The sequence below is a fragment of the Propithecus coquereli genome, unplaced genomic scaffold (genome assembly GCF_000956105.1).
Source record: "Propithecus coquereli isolate 6110/MARCELLA unplaced genomic scaffold, Pcoq_1.0 Scaffold15, whole genome shotgun sequence".
Classification (NCBI taxonomy): domain Eukaryota; kingdom Metazoa; phylum Chordata; class Mammalia; order Primates; family Indriidae; genus Propithecus; species Propithecus coquereli.
In genome coordinates, this window is record NW_012139413.1 from 3,283,857 (window position 1) to 3,296,279 (window position 12,423).

At 45.2% G+C, this 12,423-nt stretch overlaps 1 protein-coding gene across 3 annotated transcripts in view; it reads right to left on the minus strand.

Annotated features, from left to right (window-relative positions):
* Nucleotides 1-12,423, minus strand: part of MECOM (MDS1 and EVI1 complex locus) — a 535,815-nt gene extending 523,392 nt beyond the window's left edge. The window contains exon 1 of one of the 3 annotated variants that reach the window (XM_012640213.1): nucleotides 12,248-12,423. Coding sequence is in view for 2 of the 3 variants with exons in the window: in XM_012640208.1 (XP_012495662.1) it covers nucleotides 12,248-12,284 (37 nt within the window). In the remaining variant the exon portion in view is untranslated. The remainder of the gene's footprint in view (nucleotides 1-12,247) is intronic. The other 2 variants (XM_012640208.1, XM_012640207.1) reach the window with 2 other exon arrangements.

Consider the following 12,423-nt stretch of genomic DNA (forward strand, 5'->3'; position numbering starts at 1 on the left):
TTAAAGACATACCTTGGCTCTGGACTTAGATCCTTGATCCTGTAGGGGGGAAAGATGCTTGGAAATCTGATCTGTCCTGACAGGGTGAGGCAACCCTCCGTGACCTTCCCAAAGCCCCGCTGTGCTTGTGTCTCAGAGGCCAGCACACTTCACCCTGAACTGTGAGCTTCCTTTAATTGTACACTTCACTTTCATTTTCCCTTAAGGTTATGGTTTGGGGAACTTCTCCGTCTGCTCTGTTCTGAAAACTGGAAACTATCCAAATATCATCCACAGAGGATTGGTTCAATAAAATATGTTACATCCAAACAATGGAAGATCTGCTGCCTTTATAAAGAATGGGTTAGATTGATATATACAAATAAGAGAAAAAGTTTCAGTTAAATTATTAAGTTTAAAAAAAAAGAAAAAGCAAGTTGCTGTAAAAAGTTGTAACTATGTATGTATGTGTGAGCTAATATATACATGGGGGGAATCTGTAGGACTTTACACTAAAGGATGAATAGTGGTCATCTGCAGGCAGTGTATGACAAAAAAAGGAAATAACTTTCATTTTCTATAGATACATTCCTGTAGTTTTTGAATTATTTATTGTGTATAAATTTTATAATCAGAAAAAAAAGTTTCTAAGATAATGAAAAAAGACTGATAAGTGCTTTAAGATGTTATATAATGAACATACTAGGGTGAATCAAGTCTGAACACATGAGTGATCCCCCGTAACATCTATGACTGGAATTTAGAAGTATGTGAGCTACTAAAATTGCATGAAAATTTTTATGTATATGTGCATTTTCTGTAAAGAGCCTCCATCCCTTTCATCAGATTCTCATGAGAGTCTGGGACCCAAAAGGAGGTCACAAGCTATGACCCTAACAGAAACCAAGGTAGTTTTTTCATCTCTCCATTCATTTTTATTATCATTTTATCATGAAAAATTTTATTACCACTTTACTTCCTAGTTCCAGCCAAAGGTGACGTCTATACAAAGTATAAAAGCTGTAGTTCCTACTCTCCGTCCTCATTTAAAGGGGTTCCCATTGACTTATGAGCAGCCCTAAGAACACAACAAGAAATCACATCTGGCTGGTCTTGGTGAAAGAAAACTCCTAACAGGCACTAAAACACCATAATTGTTCAGGGTTTCAGGACAGTAGTCCAAGGTACAAACAGTCCTATTTTCTCCATAGAGATGAGATATTCGTGAATGGGGTGGAGGGTAGAGGAGTGGGAAGGGGGAGAGAGGGAGAAGTCCTGTGTGCATTTGAATTATGGGGACAGAGTTGGGTGAGTTGGGTTAATCAGTAAAACAAGATTCAATACAGCATCTGTCAACCTTAAATTGTTTGAAAGAATCTTTAATTATAAATATGCATTAAAATATGCAGCAAAATTCTTGATGTTATATTCTATATTAATATTGCTTATATAGGGGTTAGTATTTATGTAAAAACTTGGCTTCTGATGACTTTCGTCAGCTAAATATTCCCAAATTCCTAGGAATTACAAGAGTCCACAAAATGTTTTACCATCTCTCTCTTGACTCTACTGACATTGGCCAGAATCAGGTCCAGTGCAGTTTAAGATCAAGTGTAGATCAATAACAATTTGTGATTTAAGCAAGGAGCCATGGGTTATTCCTGCACTAGCAAAATGAGGAGCATGATTGGTGAAAATTAGGAATAATACTCTACTTTCCAAATATGCTTTCCAAGTGGTTTATCACTGTCAAAATAGGCCAATTGTAGATTTAGTATGCAATTAAAGTGTCAGATATCCCAGAGTTCCCGTGCTGACATTACCTAACTGCGCAGGTTTTACAGGCAAAAAAATTAAAGGGGCTCACATAATCCACCAAAGCCCATCGCTAACCACCATCACCTCATTGTGCCATATGCAAAGAGTAGTACTAGACACTATACAAAACAGAAATGAGCTCTGTAGGAGTTTTACAGTTGAGCTAGAAAAATAAGACATATACTGCGAAGACAAGGAATTTATAATAAAATGCCAAAATCATGGTAGGTAAAGATAATTCGATACTATTGGAATGAAATGACATACAGAAATCACATCTCCAGAAGCGAGCAAGAGTGATTATGAAGAAGAAAGGGTTTAAATGAAATCTTAGGCCAGGTGCAGTGGCTCACGCCTATAATCCTAACACTCTGGGAGACCAAGGCAGGAGGATCACTTGAGGTCAGGAGTTCGAGACCAGCCTGAGCAAGAGTGAGACCCGGTATCTATTAAAAATAGAAAAATTAGCCAGGAGTGGTGCACATGTCTGTAATCCCACCTTCTCCGGAGACTGAGACAGGAGGATTGCTTGAGCCCAGGAGTTTGAGGTTGCTGTGAGCTAGGCTGATGCCACAGCACTCTAGCCCGGGCAACAGAGCAAGACTCTGTCTCAGAAAAAAAATACATTCCTAAATAAAATCTTAAAGGAGTTAGATTTTGATGGTCAAAATACAGTATGGGTATATTTACAGACTCTGGCAACATCATGGCCAAAAGTTGGGATGTAGAAACACAAGGGTAGGCTGGCAAGAGAATGAGAGGAGCAGAATGAGTAAACGAGTTAGACTGAATGGACCAGTCTTGCGCAAGGAGACAAAAAAGCCCGAAAGTTAATGAAATAATAATGAACACGTGTTGAACTCTTATTCTATTGAAGGCACTCTAAATGCATTAGTTGTTCAAATCCTCACATAAGGTAAGTGTCCCTAGTGTATAAGTAAGAAAACTGAGGCACAAAAAGGTTAAGTGGCTTGCCTTTATTTCACCCAGCTAGTAAGTGGTGGAGTCAGGATTCAAACCCAGGCAAATCTAACTCAGAACCTGGTCTCAGAGTCACCACATTCTTCTAACTGAAGAATGAGAGGCCCTCTATTGAGGGCCAGGTTAAGGAATCTGGGCTCCAGCATCAGGTATAAAAATTAGGAGCCTAGGTATCTGGCAACTTATTGATAATGTTTGTGAGCAATCCTCCTCTACAAGCATTTTATTATGTCTGATGATTTTCCCAACAATGTTAACTGAGAGTGACAAGTAGTCATTGACAAGTCCCTTGACTATAGTACTGATTTAGGTACTATAAATAGCTTAGTCCAGTCTTTATTAGGAGAGTCCATTATCTTGGTATTCCATCAACACACCTAGCCCTTTTAATCCTCGAGACTTAATTTTATCTGTTATTCACCTACCACCACTGCTAGAAATACAACTCATGATAATAAACAGAGCAAGGCATATTTATTTTCAAATGTCTCCTGAACATATATAACCTTCCTGCAAGGAAAGCCACTCTTGTCAAAAAATACATTCATGCCTTAATTTCTACATCTTAGGTTCAGGTCTTAAAAATCAGTTGGGTTCCTCAGTTACAGATGTATACAGCATGTTACATCTGGACCCTCGTCGGAGGGCAAGGGTGAGCTCTTCCTCTGAATACCCACAGTAGCCAAAAGATCTCTTCTCCCAGAGACGACTATCTCCTAATGATTTACTGCCCAACCCCTAGTCCACAAATCAAAGAATTGGGTTGAGTGAGAAATAAGAAAGAACATTGTCCAGTGGCTATGAGAGGGGGAGGCAAAGTTTCAGTTTATTTTCTTAAGCCAATTAGTGATGAAATAGCATGGAGGAAAGGAAAGACACAACATGGCCATAAAAGACTATTTTTCCAGATAAATGGCCAGATATCAGATTCTGTAATAAGTACTTCCACCTATCAAAACACACACATACACACACAATAACTTTGGGGTGGGGAGGAAGATACAGATCTTAAAAACACAGGGTAATATTCAGGAACCCTTATGGATATCATTGTAAAATGCTGGAACTTTGAAGGACCCTTGGAAATCAACTAATGCAAACATTGCAAACCCAGGATCCACGAACTATATGTTGCAGTCAGAGGTGTTTGATTGGGTCTGCAGGATTTTTTTAGATTGAATCAACATTTCAAAGTAGAGAAGATTCAAATAAAAATCCAGATTGGTGTCTTCTCTTAAGAATTGGAAGACCTGGCAGCACTGGCTCCCGTGCCCAAATGGTAGCAGTGAGATGGAGCTGAGTAGCAGCTGCCACCTTTAGGGAAGGCTTGAACTGCCAGTTTGCCACAGTCCCCACCACTCCCTCTTGTTCTGGAATACAAAGGCTCAGTGTCAAAAAATTAAATAAAAATAGAGAGAACCTTAGCACTTACACTCACCTTGTTTCACTCATTTATTATAACTGCAAATCCTGTAGGCATTTAAGTTTACAAGCTCTGCTCTAGTCTAATCCCCTCATTTAGAGAGAAGCAACTCGGCCTTTATAGTAAAGTGATTATAAATTCATTCCTTGAAAAGTTGAATTTTCCTACAGGAGGGATTATGGTCTAATGACAACTAGAGAGTATGAAAAATTAAATTTAGGCTGTGTGGCTATACAATGCCAAAATCTATGGAGAAAAGTTGAAATCTCATTTTATTTACACGTTGTCCCTCCCCAGAAAGAAGGGCAAAGGAAGATTCTCAAGGTTTCAAAAGAAATTTACTGCCAGTTTGCGTGGGTATAGACAGTTTTAATGTGCCCAAGTTTTAGATATGACTTCTCTTCATCCTGAGGGCATAATTTATTGAGAAGACATACAAAATGCTTGTTGAAGACATACAAAATGCTTGTTATAGACATGCAAACATTTCTAAAAACAAGAAGGGATAAAAATATAGAACAGGAGGGAAAAAAGGATATTTCCTCTTCAGAAAATTTAACTGGTAAATCAGAAGGGAAGTAACTAAGATTTATTGAGTGACTGCATGTGACTTCGGTACTTTGCACGCATTACCCAAGTAACACTCATAGCAGCCCAAGGAGGGTAGTATTATCAGATCCGCTTCACAAGTTAAGTTACTAGGGCTCAGAGGCATTCAATAACTAGAAGATGACCTGGCTATTCGATCAGGGATCACACTCAGATTCAAACACTGGTGTGCACGTTTGTAATGTTTATAAGTGGCTTGCCCATGCTCAGAGCCTAGCACACAGAAGGACTTCACTGATATTTGTTGTGTAAGCCTGCCCATTGCCAAAGTCCATCAACTTACATGCAAAGACTTTCATAAATGTCATCATTTCAACAACAAATGATACAAAAGTAATTCCTTTAGGCAGGTTCTTGAACAAAGTTAAGGAAGTTGGAAGCTTTGGTTCTTCCTATTATATAGTCAATGACCCCTACGCAGGTGTTTACTTAAGGAATTAATAAAATCTCTTTTCTAAATAAATTTCTCCTTTAGAATTGTTATAAAGTTAGTAGGATTTGGCTGAATATACAAGCCAAAGCATGTTTGTTAATGAATAAAAATAATAACTAAAATCAAAATAAGTAATTCAAGAATGAGCGCTTTTGAAGAGTCAGGAATTTGATTTAAAATTCACTTGCTTTTTTTTCTATAATAAAACAGTTCTTTAACCACAAAACAGCTTTTATAATAATGCAGAAGAGTATGGTTCCAAGTAAAACACTCTCCCATTTTAATCATGGCTATTATTTTTGAAAATGAAATGGCTGAGGTCATTGTAATCTATTTTAGGGTTTGCATGAGTTGATGGTATTTTTGTCTTGGCTTTGAGCTCTCCACGTTACCAGCTAAATGTTATGGGTTTTGCTATGTGCCCTTTCAAATCCCATTCTTTTTAATAACGTACTTTATACACGTAAATAAGAGTAAATTCCAATTTCTTTCCTAACAACTCCAGATGGGGTCCACACTTTCAAGAAGACTAGAACTTGCCTTTTTTAAAAATTTTTTAAATTAAGTATGTACTTCTTAGAACAACTATGTTCCTATATGCATAAAAATGCTGTATGGATGTTCAAATGCTGAGAAATTAGTAAAACTACAGGATTCGTGTGGTTCTTTTCACCAAACAGAAATATAAGGATAGTATCTGTATATCTACTCTTTTCAGCTCACAAAGACAGATTCAGATACAGAAAAAAATGCCTAGAAACAAAACCATCTGCGTAGAGTTCTGGACCTAATGATAGCTATCAGAAAGGGTAGGTCTGTATACAGATATCCATTTAGGACACATCAGTGAAGCTCTCTGTTCCCTGTAGGACCCAGCAGACAAAATTATCAAATATCTAAAGACACTGAAGTCACATAGTCAAGCTTCCCTTTAGATGTGATTAATATTTCACTGGCTTTCTGAACTTAACTTGTTGTTTTTTTATTATAATTCACTATCAGGTAACAAAGAATAGCCCAGGATCCCTCTAAATAGCTTCTGCCCAGCCACACATGAGAGAATGACTTCACAATACATACATATTGTGGAGATCTGGCTATTAAATGCCTTAGGCTCTGTTTGTTTGTTTATTTTTTTAAAATCAACTTGCAAGGCCAATGTAATAAGATGCTGTAGCTTTTATGAAAGAGGTGAAATAATTTTAAACACAGACACACAATGAGTTTATTTATTTAGAAACTTGTTAAATAGAGTCTGGGAATTCAAATATTCAATGTTGACATTGTACAGAACTGGCAAGGAGCCAGAACCCAGTCTCCAGAGGGACCCATTGGACAAGGAATCCAGGCCTTTCTCTCCTCCCACTTGAGCTAAATAGGTAGAAGCCATTAGTTATACCCACAGCAATATCTGAACCGCACTCAAATAAGCTGCCCCAGCCAGGGCACTTCAAAGGAGGGTAAATGTGTTTAGCTTTTTAATGCTGAACTAGAGCTATATGTCACACTTCTGAAAGAGTTTTGTAAACAGTTTCTTCCCTGTGTAGAAACATCTCTGAAGTTTCTTGTATGGCATGTAAGCAAAGGTAATCAACAAGGATTATACTTTTTTCATTTACTGGGTGGGGAGGGAGGTCGGGAAGAATAACACTAATTCGTGCGCGAACTAGGAATGTGGAAGGAGAAGCGCACTACTTCTCTCTTCCTGTCTCCCTGTCTTGTTTTCTGTTGCATTTGTTTGTCTCCTCTTTATCCTCTTCCTCACACTTGTTCTCACTATACAGCCAATTTCCTTGAGAATTCCCTGGTAAACCCGGAAGGCCAGAAGAGTGGGAAGGGGGAGATCTAATTTTAGAAAGAGGCTCCTGGCTAATGGAGTGGGGAAGTAGGGAGGGAACTAATGATTCACACTGGGCCGCCCAGGAGAAAAGAAAAGCAGACCCCACAAACCATTTTAGAAACTGCTTAGATAGACGCTTCCAGCGGAGGAAGGGTTAACCATCACTCCAGAAAAATGTGCCAGGCATCTTTAGAGTGTCCCCTCCGGCCCATCTCTACCCCAGACCTTCTCTCCCTGCCCTATGAGGCTCGGGAGGGGCCCACGCAGCCGGGCAGAGTGAATGAGTGAGTGTGCGGCTGCCCTCCGCACAAGTGTTCCAGAACCCAGGATGTGTGAGTGTGGGGGTGTGTGCGCGTGTGTGCATGTGTGTTTACACTATCAATGCACGGCCGGCTCCGAGGGAAGCAGCGCCGGGCACGCAGCTCCTCTGAGGTTGAGAGAGAAGAGTTCTGGCCAAAGCTTGGAGCCCCGAGCCGAGCAGCCTGAGCAGCGAGGTGCGGGGAGGACGCCCTGAGTGCGCGCTGCCGCCCCCCCACCGGGGCTTCCCCGGCCCCACCCCCACACCCCTTCTGGGGTCATTTCCTCCGCACGAGGCGGTTTTGAGGTGAGCGGTGGGCGAGTGTACGCAGCTTCTGGGAATAGGGCTCTGCCAGGCGCTGGGTGCCTTGGGAACAGGGGAAGAGCTGGTGGCCAAAAGGTGACAAAATTTCTCCACCTGACCACCCGCTTCCAGCGGAGGCAACAAGCGGGGAGCTGCGTAGAGAAAGGGGGCCGAGCCAGGAGTGCTGGGGGCAACTAGTCGGCGCTCTCCTGTCCCCCTTGCCCCGGGAGGACGGACGGAGCCAGGCGTCCTGGCTGTGGCCTTCCTGCCCCAGGTCACGACTGCAAGCTTTGAATAACCTGGCTCCAATTTACAGAAATAAAATAAGCTCCGAAACAGTAAGATGTTCAAAGATAAACTGCTTACAAACTCATTACCTTCAACTTTAAGAAAAAAGAAAAAGAAAACATAGCAAAAATCTCGCAAAATAACATGTTAATTTCTATTCGATAAGCGTCCTACAGGTCGAATGTCAGTCGGCAGAGGAGGCCGGCCCAGGGCTCAGGGAGAGAGAGGCCTTGGCTCAGAAATCCTGAGAGCTGGTCTACCAGGCAAAAGACACACACATACACACGCACACGCACACGCACACCGCCGCCGAGACCTGCAACTCCTCAGTCCCTCCAAATAAAAGCCTGAGAAAGAAGCCGTGCTTTCCAGCCTTCCTGCCTCTACAGCTAATGAACCGTTCCCTTCCACAGTGTCGGGGATGAGGGGAGGAATGAAAAGCGTAATTAACCTTCCCCTAAACACAGAATTTTTTTTTTTGGCGAAACACATCGAAATACTGCAGGAAGACTGCGCTCTGAGTGCCAAATGCAATAAAGAAGCCCTAAGCCGGGGTAATGGTCAAGTAATGGCAAATAAACCGCCTTCCTAGAAGGGGCCTCGGCCTCCGTTGGGAGAAGGTTTTTCCTCCTCAAAAGCGGCCTGAAATAAATAAACATATTTTTTTTTAACAAAGCTCTGTTTTAATCTAGGTTTCTTAAAGATGAAGGAAAACCCAAGTAGGTGGACGTGCACAGAGTGAATGTCTGAACCTGGGCGTGCGTTTGTTGTTTTTCGTTTTTGTTTTTGTTTTGTTTTGTTTTGTTTTTTGTCTTGGGTTTTGGGCTCTAAGGTGTGTAGTTTAAAGGGGGGAGGGGCAGCATCTACCTTTCTTACTGCAGAGCCTGTTTTTGAACAGAGATCCAGCGTAGAAGTAACAACTGCCTCCTTCCCACAGTCTCCCTAATCGCATCGCCTTCTGCATCTTTACGAGACTTCTGGGGGGCCGGTAGCTAAGGGGGTTACTCGGATGCAACTGGTTCTTTGCGGTGATTGAGCTCCTGTGAGTTGTCACTTTGGGGAAGTGGGGTGGGGGGTTCTTTGGTGTTTCGGGCTCTAGACGTGCTGGGCAGACCCAACCTCGCTTCCTTCCCATCCATAGGAGAGTTGCAAGTGGCATTTCTGGCACGGCCCAGGTGCTATCCTAGCTGCCCAAGGAAACGACTGGGAAGTCTCCTGATGCTGCCAGAGTCGTCTTGGCTTTTAGTTCTCTTTTCTTAAAAATGGAAATAAAATTCAGGGGCCTTAAACAGCACAAATGTCAACCTTCTTGCTTTTCCCTTCTTTATTTTTGTAAATTTTAAAATCTTCCCAAATGATTTACAACGAATTTATAGGTTTTGACCGTTGTGTAAAAATAAGCCCTACAAATTGGAAACTGGGTTGTACATTCATTCTCGGTATAACTTCAGTGGATATTTTCAGGGTCTGTGGTCTCTGGTCTTGGTCCATGGGCTCCTGTACGGTAGCCAAGAACAAGTCAGGACTTATGGCCACCAAAGAAATTTACGAAAGACAAAAAGAATAACAAGAGATCGAGAAAACAACTATTGCTATGTGATTTGTTTCCATTGTAATGTTTACTCTTGCCACGATAAAGGTAGATTTTTTTTTTTTAAGTATGGCGGTCACAATGCCTCTTCCTAACCCAGAAATAGAAAAACTGGTGCAAATAGAGCAGTGAAGTTTTCGTTGGATGAGTGCACTGCAGGGGTCACCAACCATCTCCGCCATGAGCTACTGGGGGAAGGAAAAAATCCGTACTTTTCATATGATTTCCTTTATTACCCAGATTGTAACTGAAGAATTGCACAAAGCAGTGTTTCTGTCTGAGAAAGGCAGCTGTGGCAGCAACAGCTGGAGCAATGCAAGCGGGGACCCGAGGCTCAGCAAGAAAAGTTTGGAAGAGTTGGGATCAAGCTCTCGGAAAGTGCAGCGGCATCCTTAGAGACACTGAAGACAAAATAAATGGGTCTCCCACCGGTTGAATGACACGTATCATCAGATCGGAAATGAGGCTCAGTTTCTGGATGTTTAGTGGACTGTACATGCGGGAATAGTTTAATACAACAGTGTACAGCTTGATTGGCAATTAAAATAGTTGAAAAAGTTGCTCAAGAAAATTCGAAAGGTTTTGTGTTCTGCTTTCACTTCGGAGGATACCCGGCAAGGAGGCGCGGCGCGAATCCTTAGGTTTTCATTTCACAACTTAGGCATGGTTGAAATAGGCTACCCACCCTCACCCCCACCCCCGCCAACCACACACACACACACACACACACACAGTCCTAACCTTTAGTCGCAATTGAAACCCTCATGCCTCCAAGCATATGTACATTTATTCCCCTTCAGATGAAAATAAAGACATCGGCCTCATTTAAAAGCAAACAGGGAAAACAGTTCCACCGGCGCCCTTTGACACTGTAGCAACGAAGTGAAAAGAACAATATCCAAAAGAGAAACAGATGGACTGATGACCCAAAGAGCCCTATATTTAGGTTGATCTCTAAGACCTAGGCGAAAGGAAACGTATCGGGGCACTGTGTGGGAGTGCTTGGGTGAGGACTGAACGAATCACTGGAAAGGCACCTAGGATGACAGCATCTCGCCCGGCTAAACCGCGGATCTCCGCTGCCGGTGAAACCGAGCCTGACGAGGTGCCGCTGTCTCCCTGCGGCTGCCCAGACGCGGCAAGCCGGGAGGCTGGGAGTACCTACCGTATTTGGTTCTAACGAGCAGGGGACAGGAGAAAGGAAGACTGGGAATTTTACTGGGGAGAAGTATCCCACCCACCCCCCAACTCTCATTTCTCTAGTCCACAAGCAAAACAATTAGAGAGTTCTGTTTGCGGCGAGTGCAAGGGTGGGAGAGCGAACGGCGGCCTGTCCTCTCCCGAGGCAGCTCCAGCCTTGCGTGCTGACACCTCGCGGAGGAGCGCTCCTGGCTGCTCCCCAGGGCTCGACTACCCGAGTCGCCTTAGACTGGAGGTAGAAGCATTTGGACAAACCCAGCACTGTCGCCTACCATCCCGGCTAAGCAACACGTCGTGACCGACACTGCCTGCTCGGCCGGCAACAGTTTTGCTGGAAGAGTCAAGGATGGGGGTCCCGCCGCCCCCGCCTCAAACCTATTCGCCCTCATCCCGCGTGACCAAGGCCGCTCCGCGCCGGGCAGGCAGGGGGCGCCGGGGAGGGTTATTGACCCGGGATCCCGGCTGCACCCAGAAGAAGAGCGGGAGGCTCGGCTGCGCCGTCTCCGCGGCTCAACGTTTTGGCAGTTCGCCCCCTGGGGGTCGCTCGGCGCCCCGCCAGCCGGGTTTTCGCGGGTCGGAGCGCGCCCTCTCTGCCTCCTCCGAAGTTATCGTCGCTGGCTGCGCGCCCTCCACTCCCCGCTCTCCACGCGCTCGCGGGACCTCTTCTCTCCCCACCTGCCCACGGCTCTGCGGAGTCGGTAGTTCTGCTCTGCCCGTGGCCTCCACACCCACCCCGCGATCACAACCCCCTCTCTAGTCTCCCCCACTCCCCGCTGCAGTCCTGCCGCCGCAGCGCACGCCGGAGAGCATGGCCGAGCGCACAGCGCCCACTACCGCAGCTGCGGCTCGGCGCAGCCCGCCTGCCAGCCCGCGCAACTTCCAGCGGCCGCCTCGCAACTTTTCCCAACTCCACCACTGCAGCCCGCCGCGGCCGCCACCGCCACAGTGGCTCCCTCCGAGCCTCTACCCATCCCAAACTCCAGAAACAAACAGAGGCTCGAAAATGCTCCCTTCCCCAGCCCGCGCCCCCATCCCCCGCTCTCCCCTCCTCCCACGCCGAGACTAGCTGGTTGGCCAGAGGCGACTCTCCCCCGCCTGGGGGGAAGGGGAGGGGAGGGGGAGACTCTCGCCTTTCCTCTTCCCCCCCCCACACCACCCCTTCGCGCTCACTCTCGCGCGCTCTCCTCCCTCCCACCCCTCGTCTTTGCTACCCCCACCCCCACCCCCACCCCGGGGTTGCCAGAGCTGGTCGGTGCGCCGGGCTGAGGGCTGCCCTGGCTCCTCGGGCGCCCAAATCAGGAGCAAGAGCGCGGGCGATCGGGAGCGGAGGTTGGAACCGGCAGGTTGTTGGGACTGCGCTGCGCCTGCCCTCCACCCGGGGCCCCGGCGCAAGAGGCAGCCCGCGCTCCTTCCCGGAGCGCTGGAGACAGATATGCAAGATGGCAGAGGGGGAAAAGCCAATAGAAAAGGGATATTGCACCTACTTGTGGCCAGTTTCCTTGCCCTGCCTTTGGATCTCATGCTGTGCCCAGTCCTGCAGCCGCTGCTGTGTGGTTGGGTTTTTTTTTTCTTGGATCTTTTCCTTCTTTTGCTCTCCCTCTCGCTCCCTCCCTCTCCTTTTCTCTCTCTCTCTCTCTCTCTCTCTCTCTCTCTCTCTCTC